Source organism: Vanessa cardui, chromosome 15 (genome assembly GCF_905220365.1).
Source record: "Vanessa cardui chromosome 15, ilVanCard2.1, whole genome shotgun sequence".
NCBI classification, from domain to species: Eukaryota; Metazoa; Arthropoda; class Insecta; order Lepidoptera; family Nymphalidae; genus Vanessa; species Vanessa cardui.
Window position 1 is genome coordinate 6,337,350 of NC_061137.1, and position 25,768 is coordinate 6,363,117.

General features: G+C 31.9%; 4 protein-coding genes across 4 annotated transcripts; all 4 read right to left on the minus strand.

Moving 5' to 3' along the window:
* Nucleotides 1-1,852: 1,852 nt before the first annotated feature.
* Nucleotides 1,853-3,464, minus strand: LOC124535708. The gene is made up of 4 exons (XM_047112018.1): nucleotides 3,207-3,464; nucleotides 2,872-2,915; nucleotides 2,483-2,622; nucleotides 1,853-2,415 (listed from the first exon to the last, which is right to left on the minus strand). The coding sequence occupies exons 2-4, from the start codon at nucleotides 2,897-2,899 to the stop codon at nucleotides 1,888-1,890; spliced, it is 696 nt and encodes a 231-aa protein (XP_046967974.1). The 5' UTR covers nucleotides 2,900-2,915; nucleotides 3,207-3,464; the 3' UTR covers nucleotides 1,853-1,887.
* A 131-nt stretch (nucleotides 3,465-3,595) lies between these two features.
* On the minus strand, nucleotides 3,596-9,587 carry LOC124535501 (UDP-glucosyltransferase 2-like). Its single transcript, XM_047111706.1, has 4 exons — nucleotides 8,710-9,587; nucleotides 5,048-5,270; nucleotides 4,387-4,603; nucleotides 3,596-4,107 (listed from the first exon to the last, which is right to left on the minus strand). Exons 1-4 carry the CDS (start codon nucleotides 9,520-9,522, stop codon nucleotides 3,798-3,800), a joined length of 1,563 nt encoding a protein of 520 aa, XP_046967662.1. The 5' UTR covers nucleotides 9,523-9,587; the 3' UTR covers nucleotides 3,596-3,797.
* Nucleotides 9,588-15,610: 6,023 nt separating this feature from the next.
* On the minus strand, nucleotides 15,611-18,379 carry LOC124535500 (UDP-glycosyltransferase UGT5-like). Its single transcript, XM_047111705.1, has 4 exons — nucleotides 17,334-18,379; nucleotides 16,918-17,140; nucleotides 16,467-16,683; nucleotides 15,611-15,927 (listed from the first exon to the last, which is right to left on the minus strand). The coding sequence occupies exons 1-4, from the start codon at nucleotides 18,159-18,161 to the stop codon at nucleotides 15,630-15,632; spliced, it is 1,566 nt and encodes a 521-aa protein (XP_046967661.1). The 5' UTR covers nucleotides 18,162-18,379; the 3' UTR covers nucleotides 15,611-15,629.
* A 33-nt stretch (nucleotides 18,380-18,412) lies between these two features.
* Nucleotides 18,413-22,238, minus strand: LOC124535502 (UDP-glucosyltransferase 2-like). The gene is made up of 4 exons (XM_047111707.1): nucleotides 21,357-22,238; nucleotides 20,150-20,372; nucleotides 19,249-19,465; nucleotides 18,413-19,027 (listed from the first exon to the last, which is right to left on the minus strand). Exons 1-4 carry the CDS (start codon nucleotides 22,176-22,178, stop codon nucleotides 18,745-18,747), a joined length of 1,545 nt encoding a protein of 514 aa, XP_046967663.1. The 5' UTR covers nucleotides 22,179-22,238; the 3' UTR covers nucleotides 18,413-18,744.
* Nucleotides 22,239-25,768: the final 3,530 nt, after the last annotated feature.

Genomic DNA, 25,768 nt, shown 5'->3' on the forward strand with positions numbered 1-25,768 from the left:
GTAGTTTAGGATTTGCGAAATCATAGAATTAGTCAAATTGTGAGCCATTTCAAACACTAGCGGAATACGTCCGATCCAAACAACAAATGAATCGAATAAAAATAATCGTCTCACGAAACTAATGTAATGTAACCGCATGCAAATGTAAACAAATATTTTTCTCAATTTACTTTCAACAATAACACATCAGTGATGATTGAGGTTTGACTAATATTTATAAATTGTAACTATATCCTTAGAATTCAACAAAGCATTATTGTTAACGAACACGGGCTTTTTTGACCCGAGGGTTTTTTTTTCATACTCGGGTATTATTGACCCGAGGAACCTAAGATGGAAAAAACTTATTCTAGCTAAGATAAGAGACTTTTCTATAATTTTATAGTGCTTATATAGAGTAAATACATAATTAATAATTGTCCTGAAGTCTTAATAAATTATATTAAAAATTACAACTTTTATTGCCAGTTAAACATCAGATTCGGGTCAAAATGACCCGAAGAACCGAGGAAGGTTAATACAGGGTATAGTCCAAGTATTAATTGTTTGGTTGTTAAGCTTTGGTGCACTATGGCACACTAGTATTTTTGAGTAGTTTTCAGTGTCTGCCCTTTTTTCTTGACTGCTCTAATTTTCCGCTAGGTAGCTTAAATGGCATATATGGTAGACATCATGTACTGGGTTTAAGACAAAAAACTAAATGAGTAAAACAATTGAGGAATTTATAGATTGATTCCAAGTCTGAACTATATTTATCAGCATTCTTCTGATTGGATTGAGATAGAGAGAGCGGGTACAGAAAGTGTACCTGGGTTTGCACTCCCTTTGTAGTGTCACTTTGTCAAGTGCAGTGGGCTAACTTCCTACTATAGGCACCAATTAGGCATTGTCATTCTTAATATATTCATAAAAAAATTATAAATAAAAATTTAGGGCATATTTATACTGTGATGCCTAAGTAAGATAAATGTGAATATTCAGGGTGACACGCTATTATGCGAAATTTTAAATTCAATCAAAAATATGAAAACCATGTAAGTTTTAACACAGTTAATTAATATATACATGTTCTTGCTGAGCATGTATATTATGTATATATAGTATTATGTTTACGATATGACAAGCCGACACAGTATTTTTTTCTTTTAGTTTTTTTGCAATATTTTTAAAGATATATATTATTAAATGAATAATTATAATATATCTGCATGTATAATACACTTAGAATCCTAAACGTAACAGTATCCATGCTATGCCGAATGATTTATTTCGACGGATCCCAAGAACAAAATCGTATCTGCGAAATTCCTGCTTTACAGTGTGATGGCTTAGTTTTGTAAAACTATGTTTATGAATAATTTCGTTTGATGAATAAATTTCGAAGGTTTTTTGATCAAAAGACATTCTCAATCAAAGCAAACAATCAAACACACTACCGTGTAGTTAATGTTATACAGGTTAATAATTAACAATAAAGTCGATTGTGTCTTATTTTTCCATAAGATTTTGTTCTTGGGACCCGTCGATTTAAAACAGGGTAGAGTGGCTGCATGTGGTTATGGTGGTTAGGATGAGAGATTATGGGCTTAAAGTCAGGCTGGTTTCCACATGCATCCCTTTGTTAGAGTTTCTGTCAAATGTTTATCGACGCAATTACATGCTATTTTTTAATCCTCGAAAGAAAAAGTTTCTATTGGTGAGTAATTGATGTATAGTTTTTTATTTCCATAGGCAATTTGATTAGGGCACTGTCATATTCAAAAGTTTCTTACTCTCTTAATAAAAAATGTTAAATCATATAAATTAATATAAAAAGGATAATATTATAAATCTTATACAAGACAGTAAATGGTATTGTTTATCATTTAATTACATTTGTAGAAAGTTTCAAGACTTTTTACATGAGGTTTTACTCTCTGCGCGACACATCATACATAGGACACTCTTTTTTGGGCATGGCTTCATACATCTCTGTTCCGGAGGCGAAAAGTCTAAAACGAATGATGATTGTGAACTTGTGTAATCAAAATGGTAGTCGTTGAACTTAGCTTCCACGCTGAATTTTGCCGCGGTTGATGATTTCTCATTTTCGTCTGTATTTAAGACGTATTTTAATGGAAAGGGACCAGAAGGTGCATTGGTGATATTTGAGGGCTTCGTGCAAATGCTGTATTGACCTCCATGTCTTATTATCCTTATTAACGGTTGTGTGCTACATGCAGGTGTCTTGCAACATGATGTAGATGCTGGGCAAACCGCTATACATTTCGGTGGCATACAACAGGACTTGGAGCATGGTGTTCTGGAACAACTCGACGGACAGGGTGTGCAGTCACTTGATTTCATGCAATTATGCTGTTCAATTCTTTTAAGTACTTGGCAAGATATGTGTCCCGGTCGCCAGCCACAGCGTAGCTGAAAACAAAACACTTTATTTCATGCAAGAAACTATAAGTATAAAATTTTAAGTCGAATAATGAACCTGATGTTCTGGTGCATCCTTAGCTGTGTAGTGCCATCCCATATGTTTTGGGATGGGACCCGGTTTGACTTCAACTTTTCTTAAACATCGATGTTTCGGTAGGTCGCAACGACCCAAGCAACTCACTGAAGATTTATTTGCTGTAGAAAATTTCAAAATTTTTACGATTGTTATAAATCGATGGGACGCTTTACTATAAGTGCTCAATATCGATCTACATGACTAATGACTATATAAGAGGTAAATGGAAGATTTTAGGGTTGTGTGATGGATGACTGTACAGCAGTAGAAGACATGGTTACTAGTAGATTAATGGAAAAAATGTATGTGTAAACTTCAAATAGTCGGAAAAGGATTAAAATACAAATATTCTAAGCAATTAGTCTTACATCGGCCGGGTTTACAACAGCATGCCATTTTTAAAGTAGGCGACCTGTGGAATAATAATATTATTTTTAATCTTTTTTTTTAAGTTGGTATATATATATATATATATATATATATATATATATATATAAGCATATAAGAAAAGATGGATGGATTGTGACGATATGGCTAGAAAGTATGTTACTTGTGAGATGATGTCTGACAAAGAAGTGTGGTAGGAGAAGACATGCTGCGCCAACCCCAAATAAAATTGGGATAAGGGCAGGAGGATGATGATGATATAAGCACAGTGGTAATCATAAAAAATTTCAGGCTTTTCATATTTATCAAAACATACCTTTTTTATTGATGTTATGGAAGATGACACTTTTTTTCTTTTGCCATGTTTGTTGAGGCAGAATTCTGCTTTTTGTTACATTTCGATGTTAATTAAATTATTTAAAATGCTTTTAATATATGTTGTAACTTGTATGTGAAAATGCCAAAAATGACAACTCAAAAATTTTCTAAATTATGTAGAACATAAAATCAAATTAATCAATTCTTCTTTATGGCCTGTACTGTTTTTACCGCAAATTAATTAAAATACTACATATATGAATACTTTTTCTAGGTAAGATTTCCTAAGTTTTAGTTAGAAATTCTTATGATGATCTATTTTTATAAAATTAAATCTAATATTCAGTTCAATAATATAAAACGTATTAAATAAAAATCCTTGAAATCATTTTGTTACTTTATTAACAAAAATAAAAAATAAACAAAGCAAAAAAATAATAAAGTATCTCGTGTCGCATAATTTTGATTGTCCTTATTAATGGGACAATCATGCCCATACGTACTTGCTAATACTATTTCAAAGTCTTATTTCTACTTCGTCATTTCGTCGCATAAAATGTGTACAAATCGAAGTATTTACTTTAGAATTTTATTCACGCTTAGTTCTTTTTTGCCTTTTGTTCTTACTAGACTGTTCGTTGCTTTTCGTTTTCCTGTTTTTACTACATAGCGTGTACATAATACCTTTTAACATATATATTGTTGATAATAATGCGATCGCAAAAACGCCAATGACGTCTAAATTATAGTATTGATAAGAAGGTACATCAGCGGCTGCTGATCTGAATGTCATGTTAGGATAACGAGCAGAGTATTCTGTCCAGTAAATTGCAGTATCCAAAGGAGACATTGGGCGGTCATGCCATGCCTTTGATAACAATTTTGCATTTTTTCGGAACCTGAAAGGCGAAATACTTATGTTAATAAGTTATCCTTATATGTTATTTATGAATAATTTTATTTACAAAACATAAATTAAAAGGATGTTTGTTTAGTTAACATTCGCGAAAATAAGTATGTAAGTAATGTGTTATTTTAATGTATTTTTAACCGACTTCAAAAAAAGGAGGAGGTTCTCAATTCGTCGGGGCCTTCTTTTTATTTTTTTTATTTTTTATGTATGTTACCGAATTACTCGAAGATGGCTGGGCGATTTTGACAATTCTTTTTTTACTTACGTCGGATCTAACACCTTCTTGAAGGCAGCGACTAAATTATCTTTTGTCAAGTCTCTGATTTGTAGCTGCACTCCAAGTCCACTTTCTTCGATAGCAGCAGCATTAGCTGGCTGGTCACCAATCACAGGCATCGCTACCATTGGCACTCCAAAGTGTATTGCTTCTGTTGTGCCCCCCATTCCAGCATGTGATAGGAAGGCCAATGTTTTGGGATGACCTGAAAACATTTTATTTTATTAACATAATATAGTTATGATGTACCTATTATCAAGACACTGTGTTTGTCTGGCTCCTAGCTGTTACGTTGTCCTGTTTTTCATTGTTTTGAACCGTTTATAGAAGTTTTATTTCCAAATTTATTTCAAAAGATTTCATTATATCATAAATATTTTACCCACATGCACCTTATTTATTTTATTTGAATACGTTAAGAACTGTGATCTCACTTGACTTATGAGTAAAATTAATATATGGATATTTTGTGTAAAATGATTACACGTCGGTATTAAGTGTACATATGTACTGTAAACAACCTTAAAAATTACATCCCTTTGTATCAGGATTGTCTTAAATCTAATTTTATAATTTGTGTTCTATTTTCGTATGCGATTTTAACGTAATGGATTTAGTATGCATTAGATTTTGAAGCATTGATTCTTACCTAATATATCTACTTGTGGCAGCCAGCTGGATGTGTATAGCTTCTTTTTATCCACTAGCATATTTTGATTTTCCCATTTCCATATAAATCTCTGCGGAAGTTCTGCCATGGCTTCCAAAACGGCTTTGACTTTATCTTCGGGCATTGTAGAGCTTTTGACGACTGAACCAAAACTTATGTATACTACGCCATGTTCTGCTTCTTCCATAAATTTAAGCAATTCCTTTAAAAAAAGTTTTATTTTAAATGATTTGCAAAAAAAATCATAATGCAGAGCTTAATTTTTAAATTTTTTTTGATAAGATTTATACTCTAATTCGAAGCAAAAATACCAACCTAGCTTTAAATTTATTTATAATTTTATTTCTCGGAGGGCCTAGTAATAAGCAGTTGTTTTTCCTTTTGTATATATATCATACTAAATTATACAAATCATGAGGTATGTTGATTATTATTCATTATACTTTACAGCCACATTGTATTTTACAAAGAATTATTTGGTTTATTTAAATTAGGTAAAAATATATAGAATATACAACTTATATACAACTTTGCATCGGTAATCTTGTGCAGATGGTAGGCAGTGCAAGGGATCAACCATTACTTGTCGCCCAATTAAAGTATTTATATGATACGCCTTACGTGGTTTAGGCACTCGAATCGAATCTTTTGAAATGACAAAAAATATTTCTTTGGCTTTTAAAGCTTTCGAATTTGTCAACAATTACGTTAGATCATTCGTGCTGATAAATTATAATTTCACCATATTAACTTTCCTCTTTTCTAAAAGATCTTATTGAAACTGAAATTTAATATAAGTTATTTGAATCTATGTCCATTATAATTTTGATTTATATGAAAAGTAAAAGAAATATCAGAAAGCTATAATACGATGAATTACAAATTATACCAAAAATAGGTAGTGGTTTCTTTTTAATTGACGACAGTTTTAAGTCGTTTTATTTTAATGTACTCGTATAGTAAACGACTAGGCGAGGTGCTATTTTAGAATAAAGTATTATTAAGTTTTTTACAATGAATGAATCTCTTAAATGAGATCAGCAGTAAATTAATAGAACGTTAGAAAATCTGAGATTATTAGTGTACAAGAAATTCTGACTCATGATTTTTTTGTTATTCATGTTGTTTTTCCTCTTCATATACCCTACTCTTGCATAGGCTTTTTACATTTTATTAATTATAATAACTTATTAAATACAATGAGATTTCAATGTATGTAATTGACGACTAGTTATAGTAAATATCTTTGACCATTTTGTGCTACAGTTTTTTTAATGGTATAATATGTTGGCGGACGAGCATATGGGCCACCTGATGGTAAGTGGTCACCATCACCCACAGACAATGACGCTGTAAGAAATATTAACTATTCCTTACATCGTCAATGTGCCACCAACCTTGGGAACTAAGATGTTATGTCCCTTGTGCCTGTAGTTACACTGGCTCACTCACCCTTCAAACCGAAACACAACAGTACTATTATTTGGCGGTAGAATAACTGATGAGTGGGTGGTACCTACCCAGACGGGCTTGCACAAAGCCCTACCACCAAGTAGGATTTATAGATAAAACTGAAGCTTTACTGGAATAGTTAGCGCAAAGTGCATAACATCTTAAATCTCGTAGTTGGGGCGCAACGGTGAAGGAATGTTTCACATATTTTGAAATGCTAATGTATGCTAATGTATGACTTTGACCGGATATGAATGCGGCCAATTATCATCAGAGTACCAGTTTGCCAGTCAGCCTCACTAAATATAATGAATCACAATACAACCTTATATTTATTTAACAAAAACGATTCAATGTCAAGCTCTGTGATAGGTGGATATTTTTTGCTGATTTTTATTTAGGTGCAGCTTCCTTTTAAACTTAATTCGCTTAATATTTTTGTATTTTATTTCTGGTACGTATAATTGAGTTCAATAAATGTTATATTAGAATAGTCAAACAAACTTGCTTGTTTTTAATCGTTGTATCTGCGACGCGCGACGGTCGGAAATATCAAACTATACTCTTGATAATTTCTTGATCTAAAGTAATTTACGTCAGTCTAGTCAATATTTTCATTAATAATTTTACTTTTGAGCTTGAAAAATAACGGGTTTACAAAATGGATGTATTAAAATATATTAAAGGATAAATCATATCACATTTATAACTGCTAATTTAAACTGACATGCACATTTAATTAAAATCTCTTAATATAATTTTTCCTCAATTAAAATACATTTTAGGCTACTCCTTGTAGATATTTTCCTCTGTAACTTAAATTATTTCCTATTCTTTCTTTTTCATCATTTACTACTTCATTTTAATTACATGTCACAAAAAAAATCTTGCATTTCAAATTAAAACCTTTGAATTTGAAATATGAGAAAGATTTTTTTTGAAACCTTTGAACCCTTCGTTAAAATATGTAATCATAAACAGGTTTTCAAAAATCGATGGTTTTGCTCAATTGTCTAAACGAATCGCCGTCCACTAAATATATGTCGAGTCGTTATTCTGTCGGCGGATTAATTATTTTTATTATGTATGCTTGATCATTAAAACTAAGTAATTGATATAACGGATTTTGATACGGTGTTTTTTTTAATTAGATGAGATATATTATATAGATTGAGTTAGACGGAGTGATTCAAGAAGATAGTGGTTTATATGTACAGAAATACTGACAATTTTCGGGGATTCTTAAGTGTTGTCGTAAATAAACACATTATTTTGCGCTTACATTGCAAACGCCGGCTGAACTACAGTATAATACCTAGACCTTAAAAGGTCTACAAAAGTCCTCGATGGTACATCTACTATCACTTACGGATAACTCACAATAACCATTTTTATAATAAACCTTTTATGAGAAACAATGGCTTATTTTAAGCAAGTCATTTAAAATAATATTTTCAAAGATATTACGGATTTCACATACAGGCACATACCGTTTTATGTTGTCTAATTACAGAAAAAGTGTGAACGTTGTTTGTAAAGAAAAATATATATATCTATAAAAAGAAAAATGTTTTCGATTTTAATTATAATTTTTTGAACGATGAGCGTTTTCCTATCTTAATAAGTTTATTCCTCTAAACCTCTTAACAACAATAAGGAATTAAGTAGTTTTAAATATCATATCTGTGAGTTGTGCCATATTTTACGAATAAATCGTAACAAATATCTCATGCTATAAAAAATATTCTTATCAATTTTAAAAACAAATGAGTAAACTCATTTGTTTTTAAAACATATTTTTCAATTATATAGTCTACAACTTTGTTCTTTATATTTATACCTGTGTAATCATTTCGAAATATATGTTTTAATTTTATATTGGTTAGCAATTCGGTTTTGCTGTTTTATATACAAATATGGCGTTATAGAAGTTCGATTAAATACTAATTTGCGATGACCTATTGATAACGCAATATTTTATCTACAGAGATAAAAATATGCCTATAACTGTTTCTGTCATAATTCGTTAATTTTATTTTGCATTGGTCCAATTGTTAGCAATGAGAATTTGAAATAAGAATCATAAATATAAATTTGAAATGATTTTTAAATGCTCACAGTCACTCTATAAATTTATTTAATGGATGATTTTAAAATGTTATTATGATTTATAAAAAATAATCACTTACTCCGGTTAAGGGCTTGGCTTCTTTTACGTGATAGCCGCCAACTTCAATAACATTAGCTGGAAACAGTCTTGACCCAGTTAAAATAAAATTGTGATATATAAGTAAAAATTTTATTTCTCTAGCCAAATTTTCCAAGGGAGGTATGTCGTCGAAATATTTTGCAAGTGCTTGCTCATTGTTTCTCTGACTAAATACATAAAACATTGTTTTAAAATAAACATCTAATATAGTCCTTTCGATTTTCTGCATCAATGTAGGTTTCGTTCCTCCTTCCAAAAAGTGGAAGGGAACGAACGATGGGTTGCTCGGAATTCCGAATCTGTTGTAATGCCATGGCATTAAAATGTGTGACATTATACCAACGACGGGCGCTTGTAGCTTATAAGCTATACCCAAAGCACAATCACTGTTAAACTGTTCCACAACGATAACATCAAACTTTGGTCTATCTTTAACAAGTTTTTGTACATCTTTATTTGCTAGCATTATTTCACAATTCACTTTACCCGAGTTCGTTAAATATATACCAACTTCGAGAATAGTAAGGAATGACCTATGAAACGGTAAATTATCTTCGATAGCTTCGATACTCCCGGCTAAACTTATGTCATGATAATTCTTCGGCGGGTCAGTTTGCGGAAAGTGTGATATCACTGTTACATTGTGGCCTCGTCTGGCTAATTCTTGTAAATACACTTTAAATACAAAGAAATGGCTCTTTCCATGATACGGTAGTATACTTAGAATGTTAAGTGAAATAACATTAAACGGTATTATCAGTAATATCGCAATACGTAGTGTGTTTGAGTACATTATTAGAATTACGGACAAGCGCGTCCGTCCGTACGTTTCTGGTTTGTGATTCGAACTGACCTTGCGTGTGTGTTCTAATAGGAAACTTTATGCGCCGTCCAATTAAAAATACATTTCTGAGTGTTACCACTTCAAATAATCTTGGGTGTGATTGGCAATAAATTATTTGTTGAAGTATACTGAAGCTATAACTTAATAAAGATATTATGCCTTTGAAAGCATAGTTATTTCTTTTTTAGTTTAGAATCGCATCTGCAAAAGTATGTTTAAGTAAACTTTATTACTGAGTTAGATAAGTCGCTAGTTCCATTGTATTTTGTTCTGTGTTTATCTACTATATGAGTTATAGATATTGAGATATAGCAGATATTCATTGTAAACTTTGAATATGCGATAATATTATTTTTGCGATTTCAAATAAGGTTGTTATTTATTGATGTTATTTAATTAGCAATATCTTGTATATCTTATATGTAATTTAAACCTGGAAGAGTGGGACGGCCGGTCTCTCATAGTTCCCTTTAATTTATTTAGTTTATTTGCTGATGATTTAAAACTAAGTAAAACAATTACCAATGACTCAGAAGTAGTGTTACTACAAGAAGATCTACATAAACTAGTTGATTGGTGTGATAAAAATAAAATGGTCTTGAATATCAACAAATGTCATCATATAAAGTTTACCCGTAAAAAGAACATTATACCTACAAAATATTATATATCTATATGGTGAGGAACTGTATGAAGTTAAAGAAATTCGTGACTTAGGGATTATATTGGACTCAAAATTAATTTTTAAGGAGCATATAGACAAAACTCTTGATTTAGCGAACAGATCTCTCGGCTTTGTTCTGAGATGCTCCAAAGATTTCAAACGTTCTACAAGTGCATTAACGCTATTTAATTGTTTCGTTCGTAGTAGATTAGACTATTGTTGTTCCATCTGGTCCCCATTTACAAAATTTCAAATAAACAGAATAGAAAAAGTACAAAAAAAGTTTCTTCGTCAATTGTCATATAGGTTTAGAATAAATTTTAATACTTATAATGAAAGATACAAATATTTCAAAATCCATAGCCTGGAAAACAGACGAAAACTCTTAGCAATGAAATTTTTATTTAATTTATTCAATAATGATATAGACTGTCCAGAACTCTTATCAAGATTTTACTTAAGGGGGCCGTCCTTACGGAACGCTAAAATAGCACTTACTAGTTTTTAAATATCTGAAAACTGGAGCATCGAATATGGATAAAAAATTACATGCAGTATCTTAATAGATATGTCTCAAGTTTCACATCATGATATATCTAAAATATACATCAATAACCCAGCATATTCATCGCCAACATGACTCCAAACACTGAAATCGACCTTTTTTATTTAGCTTTACTGAGCTATTTAGCTGCTAGTTTATTAATGTATTTTTGCTTAAAAAGGGTCTCAAAAGTGCAAATAATAAGTGTACCACATTCAATTTTTATTATATTACACAATATTTTAGTATTTTTTATTTAAATATTGGTTACTTTTTTGCATTCGTCGTCCATACATTTTAGTATGGAGAAAATCATTTGACGGTTTTGATTTTTTATTCGACATCGCTGTCAATAAATCTTCAGTCCCTCCCCAGAGCTCAAGGTGAGAGCACGTCAATTTTATTTCGAGCCGAACATTATAATTACGCGAAACGTCTACGCACACATAGACAAGCGCACATAAGGGTGGGGCCCGAGTGTCGTGGGACGCAATTGGTAATTTTTACTTTTCAAGGAATCAGATGATCTGAACAAGTATGATTGCTAATCGGTTAATGTTTTACTTATCATTGCTTATTAGTGCAGTCATTTCGTCGAAAAAAAAGGCAGATAAATGACAATGAAAGGCCATGAATTCCGGGGCGCTAAGGCTGCCATCTTGAAAAAATGGTAAAATTTGTTCCCGGCAATAACTCGGCAATCCGATGAGATTCGAAAATTTTTACGAGAACCTTTTTTGTACCTTTTTTTGTGCTCTACAAAGATATCTTAATCATTTTCGCGTTCGTCGTTATCGTCATCTTCGTCGTCATCGTTATGAAAATGTCGATCAAAAAAGTCAAAAACTCAGCAAAAATTTTTGTTTTAATTTTTATTTTTGGTCATAAATATCGAAAAATTTGTAAGATGCATTGCGTAGCTCGATCGGCCGTTCGCTGGAATGGATATTCGAGTTGTGGAGATCATGTTGCACAAGTCTCGTGATTTTGTAGTTTGTCTGAGCCCTATCTGATGAAGTAGATGGTTACCTCGTCGCTCCTGCATGAGCTGCAGAGTCTCTGCTGGAGGAATTTCTTGCCTTCATCTCGCAGAATTCCTACCACTTGTGCAAGTTTCTGGTCAACGTCGTTTGTGGCTTCCAAGGCAGCGAATCGGTTGCTATCTCCGGCCTGAAGCATGTTAGGTCTAAACGTAGACTTCATCAAATAGGTACGTTCGAGCTTGAAACGAATATCCAGAGTGCCTCGTACGAGTTGGTGATCACTTCCGGTATTAAACCCGGTAACCAAAGAGACATCTCCCAGTATCCGTCGCTTGTCCTTTATGATGAAATCTATCTAATTTTTGGTCATTGCATCGGGGCTTTGCCTGATATGCCTTGGTACATATTTTCCTCTTCATCATCTGAAGGTGTCTTGTTGGGTGCGTAACCTGTACAACTTTGAAGAAGTACGCAACCCCTGTCAACTCACTGGAGATTTCGACAACGTTATTAATGAGATTTAAAATTAAAATGGCTATTTTTATCATGAGACTCATGCACAAGACATTCGTAGATAATGTCCAAATATGGAGCTGCATCTAAGAAACATAAAAAATATGGTAAATATCCCATTTGTATTGAAGTTATTAATGAGGTCCTTATGCACCAAAAACCCGGTCCCGCCTTGAGATTGTTGGTTTCCCTCCCTGAAGTTCATAAGAGGACCCGAATCTAAGTGATTTTGTCCTCTCCCTCTCTTCGGACTTCGCAGATACCTCAAAGGTATTATCTTATATATTTCAGTTCCTCTTCCAGTTGCACCAGATGTTCATCAAACCTAATCGTTTGTTAATACGATAAAACTAAACCTAAGTTTAGTTGAGTCGAGATGGCCCAGTGATTAGAAGGCGTGCATCTTAATCGATGATTGCGGGTTCAAACCCAGCAAGCACCGCTGATTCATGAGCTTAATTTGTCTTTATAATTTATCCCGTGCTCTGCGGTGAAGGTTAACATCGTGAGGAAACCGAAGAACAGCGTGGTGGAATATGTTCCAAACCTTCTCCTCAAAGGGAGAGGAGGCCTTTAGCCCTGCAGTGGGAATTTACAGGCTGTTGTTGTTGTAGGGTTAGTTTGTTTGTGGGGCCGTTCGTAACACGGAGTTTCTTGGCAGAGCCTGCCCTACTGTTACTGTGGCCACCGCCGTAATCAAGAATAGTAGAATAGTGGAGCCGTGGACATTTTGGTCCTTCTTTTGGAGTAAATGCTATACTCGCCAAGCTTGGCTTTCGGGCTGGAAATCGCAGGGCGTTCACGCATAGGTGACTATGTCTGTATCACTTATTTACGCTGTTTTAGATGTTCATCCTACCATCAATCGGTCGCCAGGGTCGCCTCGTAGATCAGGGTGCACCACATGCAGATGTGGATGACTTGGGGCACTGAGATGAATTTGCGCCCTTTTAGGTACACTTTGACGAGCAATTACAGAAAATCACAAATCGCAATTCGGCATTTGGATACATGATTTCAAGCATCTTCAACTTTTAAAAGAAAAAAAAGGATTTGCATTCTGAATTTACCTCTGTAAAATCTTAAATATTAATGTGCAAAATTTGTAATGTCGAATTAGAAATGCAAAATTGTGAGGATGAAAATTGTGGAAACCTGAATATAAATGAGACTGCTGTGTCTGGTTTTATGTCGAAAGGTACTGGTTATGCTGGATTAAAACAGGTTTCTGCTTATCTTGCAATACCCTGTAAATCTAAAAACCTGTACGATTAATGTTATACATGGAATGGAAGAAGCTGCATAGGAATTTGATTTAGTGTTACTAGACGTCGCAGTAGACATTAACGGAATACCTGTGATCACAGTAGTAACTCATACATGCTCGTCTAACAGATCATACATAAAAAACTACACGGCTCTATCATTTAATCAAAGTCACTCTATCGTCATATATTTTTAAAATTATATTCCAAAGTATTATTATATTTCTCGGTTGACTTAACTGGAGAGTTTTACTGCTTTGGAGCTGCTGTTTTGTGGAGGATTTGCTGCCTCACAGTTGCCTAATTTTTTTTTCTAAATTCCAAATTTAAAACGAACGGTAACTCATACCATTGCTCATGATGTTGATGACGTTAGTCTGCTTAATTCTTAAATATTTAACTGCTTTATTAATACATTAGTTAGTACATAGTGCTAAGCAAAAATGTTGATATACATTCCTCTGTGTATTGATGCTTAGTACTTTTTATGAGCAGATCCCGTCAACGGCCCAACCCCTTTATTTTTATATACCTAATATAAAATAATTTTAATTGAATTATTTCATAAAAAACATTTTCTTGTGTTATTGACTTGTTTAACCAAGACAAAGATTTTTTATCCCCCATAACACCAAAAAATTTGTTTTATTTTTTTGTAAATGTATTATTAGTTTTTTCTGCTTCTGATTGTAATTTATATAAAAAAAAATGTTATAGATATTTTTTTCATATCGCTGTTATCTTAATAATTGTCAAATTGTAATATTTTTTGTGTTTATTTAATAGATTTTAGTGAAATGAAAAAAAAAAAACAATATAATTAATATATGCTTCCGTTATTTTTATTTATTAAATATTAGTAAGCGATTATTTAATGTGTCTAAAATATTCTCAAAATAATAATTATTTATTTAGAAGCAACAAAAGCAGTTGAAAATCTAAAAATCATTAGGTATATAAGGCATCTTATTGCACTCGGACCGCACCCTTTGCTAACAAACAATTTAAAATTGATTTTGCGAGTGACAACCTCATAGCTAATTACATTGCTCGTATTTAAATGTATTTTTATAAATCCTACGTTGTGAATGCGCAATGAAAATATAATTTATTCGTTGCATCGACAAAAAGCAACTAAGTATTTCAGGGAATGCGTACGATACACCGAAAAATGCAAATGTATTATTGTAAAATACCTATGTGTGTGTTCGAAAATAAATTCTCGCTTAGATACTGCGCTCACCACGCAATAATTCTCGTAGTCTTAGTAATTTCTTCTATATACGACCATATAGAACGCAATTTGGTAAAAATTCTATTATTCCGAGGTTATCTTTATTATATATTAGTATTTGTAAGCAAATTAAGGATTTAGACATCTGCTATGATACGCGCTCTATGTTCATACAAAAAATAAATGAATTTATTTGTACAGCCCAGTTGTAATTAGTGTACTGTTAATGTTACTCCTAAAAGAAATTAATTCAATGATTTTTTTTAATCTAGAGAAATATAAATATTAATGTTAATTTTTGTTTAGATGGTTAATGCTTTAATATTTATTTTCTAATTATAATAAATAATAAAGCCCTTTTATTCCGAACCACAGTACAAATACAAAACAATAAAATATTTATTTATAATATGTCACGAAGTTCGGCGTGCCTTTTGGCATAGGCCTCCTCCAGCTCTCTCCATTGAGCTCGAATTATTGACATTAAAAACAAAGTTTTAACTGCATAGGAAGATAAATGTCATGCGTTTTGTTTAAATATTAAATGTAACAAAGGTGGCATAGATCACAAAATTAAATTAATTTAACGTAGATGACGAAAGCCATTGCCGCAAAATTTTGACATAGATTTCGATAAACCAGCAACTGGAAAGTAGAGACTTAGTAGACGAAACTTAGCCATAATTTATTTTACATATGTGTTTACGATTTATTATAAACAATATTTTTTTATAAACCAAATTGCAAAATAAGCTATATTTAGAATTAAAGAGAATACAATTCCTTGAATTGATTTCTGATTTAGCTTAAAATAATAAAAATAAAAATTATAAATTAATTAGTATTTACTCATTTAATTGACCTTTAATTTTTTTGCACCGTTACTAGATAAATCTTTTGATCTTAATACAATTTTTACTACTATTGTTATTGAATATTTGAGAATCGCAATAGTTACGGCGAAAAATATGAACAAAATCGCGAATATGTCTAAACAGAAGTACTGATAAAGAGGAACGTCGGCTGCCGGGGATCTGAAGGTGAAATTCTGATGGCGAGCTGCAAACTCCGTCCAGAAAATTGCAGTATCCATTGCTTTTACTGGACGATCGTGCCAAGCTTTAGACAATAATTTGACTCTTTCCCGGAATCTGAAAAATATAAATTTCCATATCAGACACAATTCTTTTTGTATGTGTGGAAAGCGATTTACACTTTAATAATGTCAACAGCCCCAATGAGTCAAGAATTTATATATGTCTTGTTCTTATTATATTCTTTGTAAGATGGTGTGACGTCCACGTGAAAGATTAGGTAATGCGCGTCTCATATTCTTGTGTATATAAAGTGCAACACTGGTTTATCCTCTATTCCTTCACATGATGGCATGTATGGGGTGGAAATTCCGATACAAGTGAAAATAATTTTGGCTCATGGACAACAGCAGTACTTGCTGTCTGAGAGACGTTAACATAAACATTGCCAATTTTCTCAACAGAAAAACCCCATAGCTTTTTAATGGCCTGACTATCGAGTTCTAACTCTGGAAAATATTAGACTTAAACTAGACTAACAAGACCATATACAAGTAGATAAAGTAATAATGAATAATACATTGATATCATGAAAGTAATTAAAATTGATTGAATTGATTAGTGCACGTGACATATATTTTTGTTACTATACGTACTTAGGATCAAGGACAATTTTAAATTTATCTAGAAGATAATCTTTAGTAAGAAGCTCATAATGTAATTGTACACCAAGACCGCTGTCCTCTATAGCAGCGGCATTTGTTGGTTGATCTCCATAAATTGGCATACCGACTATTGGTACACCATGATAAATCGCTTCTGTGGTGCCTAATAAACCACAATGGGAGTAAAACGCCAAGACTTTTGGATGAGCTGTAATTAAAATATTATATTTAAAAAATACTTATGAATAATAATCTTAATCATCGAGTACTTAGTATCTGACTATATAACCATGTCTTTTCCTTTTTGTATTATTATTTGTATTCATTGAACAGATTTGAAACTTTTAAAAGTTAGTGTTGTTGGTTTTTGTGTTATTTTAAAGGTTGGAAGCTTGTTCTAATTGCTTGTACAATATAGTTAAGTTGTGTTTGTTATTAATACCTAATATGTCGTTTTGTGGCAACCATTTAGCTAAGTAAATGTTTTTAGGGTTGCCAGGAAGGGACTTTTTGTTCCATTTCCAAATAACTCGCTGAGGTAATTCCCCTAAGGCATTTATTATTTCTTGTAACGTATCAGGTGGCAATGTGGATGCTTTCAATAAGGTTCCGAAACTGATGTATATTACACCATGTTCGGAGTCTTCGATAAACTTTTGTAACTCCTAAAAATTAAAAATATATTTTTTCATTACAACAAAATATGGGTTAAATTTTTAATGTATTATATAGTGTAAACTGAGTTTTTTATAATCTCTATATTTATTTCAACGGACATGTTTAACTAGAATTTTCTTTAAGCTGCAACTATAAACGCCTAAGTGTGAAAAATATATATGATTAAATATCAATACTTACATCAGGCAAAGGTTTCGCTTTTGCTACATGGTAACCACCTACTTCAATAATATTAGACGGCAATAAAGTTGAACCGGATAGCATAAAGTTCTGATATACGAGTACTAACTTTATATCTTTAGCCAATTCTTTTAGTGGGGGTACATCATCAAAAAATTCTCCAATAATATTCTGCTCTAATCGATGAGTTATATGATAAAACACAAAATTGACGTGATTGTATATTATTGTCCTTAAAATTCTTTGAAGAAAGGTTGGATGCGTTCCACCTTCAATGAAATCAAATGTTACATAAGATGGATTGTACGGAACTCCGAATCTGCTGTAATGCCAGGGCATTAACGTATGAGACGTTATTCCTATAACAGGTGCTCCCAAAATATGTGCTAATGCCAATCCACAATCACTATTAAATTGTTCCACAACAACCAAATCAAACTTCGTTTGTGTTGCCCATAGTTTTTGAACATTTTCATCTTCAAATAGTATTCTACATGTGAAAGGTCCACCAAAAGCCTGGAGTATAGTTAAAGAAAGGAAAACTACCAACAGGGATTTCGTGACTGGGTGACTTACTTGAAGAGCTTGTGAATTTTCGCTTAAGTCTATGTCATGGTAGTTTGGTATAGGATCCTTTTGAGGGTAAAACGATATGACCGTCACATTATGACCACGATTTGCCAGTTCCTTTAAATACGGAGCAAATACGAAGAAATGACTTTTTGCTGGTAATGGAAAAACACCTAATATATTTAACGTTTGCACTTCAGTAAAACTGCTTAATGCTATAAACACAATGAATTTAAACTTTAAAAAATTCACAATCATTTTTTAAATGTTATATTAATTTGCACATAATAATTGCTTTTGTCGTGATTGATGTCGTTATGCACTGTTGAAATAATTGGTGGATTATCAAAAATAATCAAAACTGAAATAGATTTAGATTAAGAATGTCCTTAGATGATAAAAATATGTTACAATTGTTATCAATGAATGTGTATGTCTATCAGCATTAAATATAAGGAAATATTGGTTTATATTTTATTTCGTATAGGTTCAAACGTAAAAACTTCAAAAATATTCTCTACTTTTTTAATTAATCGTTTGAATCTTACCGTTCTTAGATTTTATATATTTGATTAAATTAACGCGAATATGAGGTTCTTTATCATATCAAAATTCTTGGATTTGTTATAAATATATTAACTATCTAAAACATTTTTAATGCATGGCTGACAAATACTATTTATTGCAGCTATAAATACATTAGGCTTAATTCTAAATAAAAAAAAATACTTAGTAAAATTTGGCCTACTGTGAATTAAATAATTTATTAATAAAAAATAAAGTTTATTTGCACAAGAATTTTCTAACTAATTACTGCCTAATTTTCAAGTAATCCAGAATATTACTGTTTTTTAGATTTATTAGATCTTTGTAAACTAGATTTGCTAGTAAATATGCATTTTAGTAAAGTCTTTAAAATGCCGATGAATATTAAAAATAAGACAATTAAAACAGATAATATATCTAAGCATAGGTATTGATATAATGGAACATCTGCGGCTGCTGTCCTAAAAGTAAAGTTGTGGTGTTGAGCTGCGAATTCCGCCCAATATACCGCGCTATCCATGGCTGAAATCGGTCGATCATGCCAGGCTTCTGACAACTTCTTGACTCGTTGATTGAATCTGATTAAAAATAATATAGATATATCAAGTGAGAACTACCCAAAACTGAAGGCATAAAGCATTGCAGGAGCTTTGTGGGAATATTATTTTACAAGTATTGACAATAAAACTGAAGAAAACAAGACCATGGATTAAGTATATCTCTTTTGATAGTTTTACAGTTAGGATAACAAAATGTTTATGAAAATAACATAGAGAAAAAAAAGTTGCCATTTACTTACTTAGGGTCTAACACAGTCCTAAGTTTCTCTAAGAGTTTTGCTTTTGATAGTTCATTCAATTGTATCTGAACTCCTAGACCGCTTTCTTCAACAGCAGCTGCGTTTGATGGTTGATCACCAAATATAGGCATTGCTACCATTGGAACACCATGGTATATGGCTTCTGTTGTTCCTAATAAGCCACAGTGGGAATAGAAAGCCAAAACTTTTGGATGCGCTGTAAAAATAAATACAAACTATTAATCAGTGAAAGGATATTTTTACTTATTATCAAAATATAGTGTGCAAAGTCTGGTAAAATAGCATAAGTACTCGTAATGTTCAGTATTCTTGCCCTCAACTAATGAAACTGCTGTAGTAAACAAAACAAGACAATATACGATTTTATTTTACAAGATGTAAAAATATAAATTTTGTTCCATTTGCTGAAGATTAAAAAAAATATATATTTGAATGATATATAAATGGCATTCGACTTTATGAGAAATTCTATATTATTGTTTCGTTAGTGTTTTTCGAGACATTTTTTGAGCAATAGTTTTTCTCAGTTCAACAGTGCGAGTAGAATTCCTATATTAAATATACTAACTACAATACTTGAAAAATAATTGATTTTCAATGTAATTAATGTTCTTATGAGGTGTTTGGATTAGGCAATAATAATAATTTTTAAAATTATTGATAGTAAACAATGTAACTACTGGTATTGTTGATGAATATATAATACTGAAGGTGACATAGAATTATAGCGATAAAAATATTTAGTGCAGTGCACATTTATTTTAGATATTACATACACTACTATCATTATGCAAACTATCTCATCTGCACTTTCTTACATTATATTTGTTCTACGACATATCTTAATACGTTGCTGTTTAAATAAATTAAAATATTTTACCAAGAATATCATTTTGCGGCAACCATTTGGATAAGAATACATTTTTGGGATTTCCAGGAAGAGTTTCCCCTTCCCATTTCCAAATAACTCTTTGAGGGAGTTCAGATAAGGCGGCAGTTATCGCTTCAATTTTATCTATTGGTGTTGTAGTGGCTTTCAACACTGATCCAAAACTGATGTAAATAACCCCATGTTCGGATTCTTCAATGAATTTTCTTAGTTCCTGTTAAATGTTAAATTTATATTATACATATCCAGTAAAGTTCAAACAATACATATCCAGGAATATTCAACAAGAATATAAATATGATAGAGAATTGTTTATCAATCTCTTAATGCCGCTTGTACGAATAAGCAATAAAATTAACGCAAGTTTTGATGTAATCTAAGACTTATTATAAATAATTATATATTGTAGTCTGCTTTTCCTCAAGGTAGATGATCAAATGTTGATAAGGATATCGTAATTAATTACCACATAGTAACCTTTTATTTTGCACCTTTAATAATGTTTCAATTATTTAGTTAGATGTGATATTGTTACCTAGCAAATATTACGTCTATTTTCATCTAATAACAATACTTGGAACTATACCACAACAACAGCCTGTAAATTCCCACTGCTGGGCTAAAGGCCTCCTCTCCTTTTGAGGAGAAGGTTTGGAACATATTCCACCACGCTGTCCCAATGCGGGCTGGAGGAATGCACATGTGGCAGAATTTCCGTGAAATTTGTCACATGCAGGTTTCCTCACGATGTTTTCCTTCACCACTGAGAACGAGATGAATTATAAAGACAAATTAAGCACATGAAACAGCGGTGATTGCCTGGGTTTGAATCCGCAATCATCTAAGATGTACGCGTTCTAACCACTGGGCCATCCCGACTCAATTTTATATGATATAATTTATATCCCGGTTAGAACGCGTTCTATTATTTATTAATTTATAATAAGACTTGTACTATAAATTTGTAAAATTGATCCATTTTTAAATCAGTAAAGATGGTTTGGCCTTGAAGCAAAGTTTAAAAATGTTATGAAAGAAATCAAACAAAATAGGAATTCTGTCAGCCGATTATTTGAAAATAAAGTTATTACTTTTGTAATTTGCAAGACGTGCTGTATTACTTTGACCTTAATATTAGCAAAATGCATTATTGTAGTTATCTAAATATGTCCGGTATATATTTGTTTTTTATACTTACACTAGGTAAGGGTTTAGGTTTCGCCACGTGATATCCTCCAACCTCGATCACATTAGAAGGTAACAAATTCGAGCCTGTCAGAAGGAAGTTAGTGTATAAGAGTAGGAATTTCATGTTACGAGCCAATTCTTCCAGTGGAGGAATATCATCAAAATATTGCGCTAGCGTGTTCTGGTCTACTCTTTGACCGAAATATTTATATGCTGTATTAAAATACGCATCAAATATCGTTCTTTCAACTCTCTGATAAAGCGTAGGTTTAGTTCCTCCTTCAAGTAGTAGGAATGGTACGAATGACGGATTGTAGGGAACACCAAATCTGTTGTAATGCCATGGCATCAATTGGTGGGACGAAAGTCCTACTACAGGAGCACCTAATTTATAAGCCAGACCAAGTCCACAATCACTATTAAATAGTTCCATTAATACAAGGTCAAATTTGGCTTTGGACTTAACAAGATTTCGAACATTTTCATCAGCTAGTAATGACTCGCAGTTTGATGTACCAGTCGACAGAAGAAATACACTGATTTGAAAAATTGTATAGTACGATCGTTTTATCGGAAACACATCTTCTAAAACTTGAACCTTGTCTGCCAGACTAATGTCATGATAATTCTTCATCGACTTTTCTCTTGGAAAGCATGATATAACTGTCACATTGTGTCCTCTTCTTGCCAATTCCTCAAGATAAGGTTTAAATACAAAAAAATGACTTTTGCCTTGGTATGGAAACACTCCCAGTATATTTAACGAATGCACTTGATAAAACTGTGTACATATATAGACTATGTGTACTAATAAACTAAGGTCGACTCTCATGTTGTCGCGAAGTCGTAATGTCTACCTGAGAGTTATTACTTGACTGATAAATATTTTTCTAATACAATATTATGTTGCTATCTCATTGCAAAGATAAGCAGTGGCGGTATCGCTGATGGTCAATCGCTTTTGATTGTATATTATACTTACAAATGATATTTCCGTCTGAATATAATCCAGATGTCGGGAAAAACGTAGCTTACTAGACTGTCAATAATTTTACAATAACTGATATGAATTTTAAAACTAATCTGCAGTTTTTTTTTATAATATAATAAAAAAGTAATAATGGGTACTTGGATGGTTAATAAGTCACTTGAGAGTAAGTGGTCATCACAGCCTTAAAATTGCTGCTGTTAGAAATATTGACCATTCTTTATTCGACCACTCTGAGGAACTAAATGTCCGTTGTGCTTGAATCTTAATTGGCTCTTCGAATCGCAACACAACAATATTAATTTCTAGAGCCAGCCTCAATTATATTAGAAGTACACATACACACTTTTTACGACACGTATATATAATATCATTTATATACTCGAAATACGCTACGGTATATCCGAATCTTAAATTGTAAAATAGTTGATATTTGCAGGGCTGGGCAAAATACATGAGTTACTTTAATTAAAATACAAATTACAAAATACTTTATCGCATGTAATTAAAATACGAAATATATTTAAGTGACGTATTTGAACATAAAATACAAAATACTGTAATTAGGATATTTTTAATTTAAATACAAATTACAAAATACATAATAAGAAAATGTGAAAGAGTTATGTCTTTTTATGCATTCACAATGCCATGTTTATATTTGAGAATTCCTAAAAGTATTAGAATAAAATCGACACCCCTTCACATACATCCCGTTTGTCGCAGATCCTGCTCGTGTATATGTGAACGGGTGTCGAATGTACAGAGTTCCCTTTCACAAAAAACTAGATTTTTGAATGTATTGCCTGTCAAACATCTTCTAGCTGGAGAGTGTATGCATTAACATCATTACACTCTCGCGTCTCGCAATCACACTCACGATCGCTAAATGAAGAATAAATGTATTTAAATGTATTTTGAAGCCTCAAGTGTTTGGAATACTAATTACAAAATACCTCTGCTTACAAATTACATTTTAAGGATGTAATTGAAATAGAAATATCAAATACGTATTTGTATTTTAATTGCACCTATTTCATATACAGCCCAATCCTGGAGATACGTCTATATTTACTTAATAGCTACCCGTCCTAGCTTTGCAAGGGTAAAATAGGAATATACAGGTTTAATTAAAAGTTCAAGAATCTTCGTTACTTTGCACAGAATAATGTTGATCAATAGTTCAAAACACTTGGAGGACAAAAATTATTTGCACGTCTACCTCACCACTGAAAGAGAACTCGAGAAAAATTACAGGCACCAATTTATTAACTAAGAGGTGCAAGAAAGGAGGAAATCGAAGTCTTTTAATATACCAACTTCGGGAGACAATAGTCAATTTGATTTTTATAAACATCAAAGGTTTTTTAACTTTGTGTGACAATCGCGTAAAAACTTCTGAACCTATTGGTATGATCAATCGATCCGGAATTGTTCGTAGATGCTTCTCATTATTTGAATTCCTTTTTTTCATTTCTCCTATTAGACGTAATATAAATATAATTTTATTTATTTATTTATTAAATATAATATAAATATAATTTAATGTAACTATAAAACATTTAAAAGGTTCTTGACTAATAGTCAAGTCATTAAGGCAGTATTTAGTATAGATAATATCGTTATACTATCACAGAATTATATTTATCCAAACCTGTTACTAACCGTACTGAATGATTATGTATTTTTAAACAGTTCTCGAGCATCAATGTAAAAAATAAGTAATTTGCGAAAACACTTATTTGTTTTTTAACTGGAATCTACATGTAATACAGTCGGTGTTATAGATTTCTTATTGTACTTATTTTTGCAAATGTTAAAAAAGGTCACTTTAATAGGAAGACTATAGCATACAACGTATAACATCAAAGCAGAGATGGTATGATATAACGGTAGATCAGTACCTGTTGTGTTTAGTGTTGCGTTGAGGTAGTCAATTTCATCTTTAGCCTTTAAAGATGAATCTGGATAACTACGAAAATTAATACTAACATTGTAACTTGTTCACGGAACATAACTAAAAGAATTGCATTCAAAGAATTACACCATTATATTGATAAAATTCTTTGAAAAATTTGTTCGTCATAATGCAGTAAATCATGTATGTATAATTACTATACACAATCGTATTACCGTCACAATATGTCTTTTTCCAGATAATTTCTACAAAAGAGTTTCAAATATTAAAAAAATGCCACAAGACTATGTATTAACTGAACTTTTGCAAGTTGAAATGATAAAAATATTAAAACTGAATTTGCTTTACGAAAATTTAAATATGTTTGAATAATATATTTATACTTTACTACAATTTCGTGTTTAAGTTATCAAAACATTTATATGATTAAGTGCACTTATTTATTTTATTATTGTTAGTTGCAATGTTTAGTGTTTATAGGAAAAACCTACAAAGGTTTTGTTCTCGACGGTTGGAATTACTTATCTATTTAAACGAGTTCAGTAAATTTAATAATAATAATGACTTGTCGATAATAACGTTTTGATTATTTATAATGATTCTCTGTGTCTAAACGCAGACGATTTGATTAATTATTTTGTGGGGAATATCGTTAACAGAAAACTCGCCCGTGCGTTTTTTTACTTAAAATATGTATGGTAATACTGTCAATATTGGACCATAGAATTTAAAAACATGATTCTTATCTGTATATATAAATTACAGGTGTCATTTATTATTATTAATGTCAGTTATTGTTATTAATGGTTAAAAAATATCCGTTATAATGTCCTTCTGTTTTGTTAAGTCTTCTCGTATTTCGAAAGGATAGTTTTGAGATTATTATCACCGCTGCCCCGATACAGGTTGATGTATACATTTGTGGCATTTTTTTACCATGCCTGCGGCAAGTTTCCTTATAATATTATTTTTAAATAAGGAACTACCTTTAAAACTTTCTTTAGCGTTAAGCACTTATGCTCGGCGATATCATCGCATAAATGTTTACTTGGTGGTAGGGCTTTGTGCTAGCCCGTCTGGGTAGGTATCACCCACTCATCAGTTATTCTTCCGCCAAATAACAGTATTGTTGCGTTCTGGTTTGAAGGGTGAGTGAGCCAGTGTAACTACAGGCACAAGGGACATAACATCTTAGTTCCCAAGGTTGGTGTCATATTAACGATGTAAAGAATACTTAATATTTCTTACAGCGTCGTTGTCTATGGGTGATGGTGACCGCTTACCATCAGGTGGCTCATATGCTCGTCCGCCAATCTATACCATAAAAAAAGTTTTGTAACAGCAAACTATTACAAGAGTGGCTAAAAGCAATTGCTAACAGTAACAACAGGGTTGCATTTTCTTTAAGCCTTTATACCAACTAATAACATATTATCTTATTGATTTCAACAAGACATGAGTTATAAATCTTATTGCTATGTATGTATTATGCAATCTTAATACTTATTGCAGTTTG

Coding starts and splice junctions, on each gene's coding strand:
- LOC124535708 (XM_047112018.1), bottom strand. CDS start 2,899: ATGGCATGCTGTTGTAAACCCGGCCGAT. Junction 2,623..2,871: donor CTGTTGTAAACCCGGCCGAT/GTAAGACTAATT, acceptor AATTTTCTACAG/CAAATAAATCTTCAGTGAGT. Junction 2,416..2,482: donor AGGATGCACCAGAACATCAG/GTTCATTATTCG, acceptor TTTTGTTTTCAG/CTACGCTGTGGCTGGCGACC.
- LOC124535501 (XM_047111706.1), bottom strand. CDS start 9,522: ATGTACTCAAACACACTACGTATTGCGATATTACTGATAATACCGTTT. Junction 4,604..5,047: donor GCCACAAGTAGATATATTAG/GTAAGAATCAAT, acceptor AAATGTTTTCAG/GTCATCCCAAAACATTGGCC. Junction 4,108..4,386: donor AAGAAGGTGTTAGATCCGAC/GTAAGTAAAAAA, acceptor TTCGCCTTTCAG/GTTCCGAAAAAATGCAAAAT.
- LOC124535500 (XM_047111705.1), bottom strand. CDS start 18,161: ATGATTGTGAATTTTTTAAAGTTTAAATTCATTGTGTTTATAGCATTA. Junction 17,141..17,333: donor AAGCGAAACCTTTGCCTGAT/GTAAGTATTGAT, acceptor TTTAATTTTTAG/GAGTTACAAAAGTTTATCGA. Junction 16,684..16,917: donor GCCACAAAACGACATATTAG/GTATTAATAACA, acceptor TTTTAATTACAG/CTCATCCAAAAGTCTTGGCG.
- LOC124535502 (XM_047111707.1), bottom strand. CDS start 22,178: ATGAGAGTCGACCTTAGTTTATTAGTACACATAGTCTATATATGTACA. Junction 19,466..20,149: donor GCCGCAAAATGATATTCTTG/GTAAAATATTTT, acceptor TTATTTTTACAG/CGCATCCAAAAGTTTTGGCT. Junction 19,028..19,248: donor AGGACTGTGTTAGACCCTAA/GTAAGTAAATGG, acceptor ATTTTTAATCAG/ATTCAATCAACGAGTCAAGA.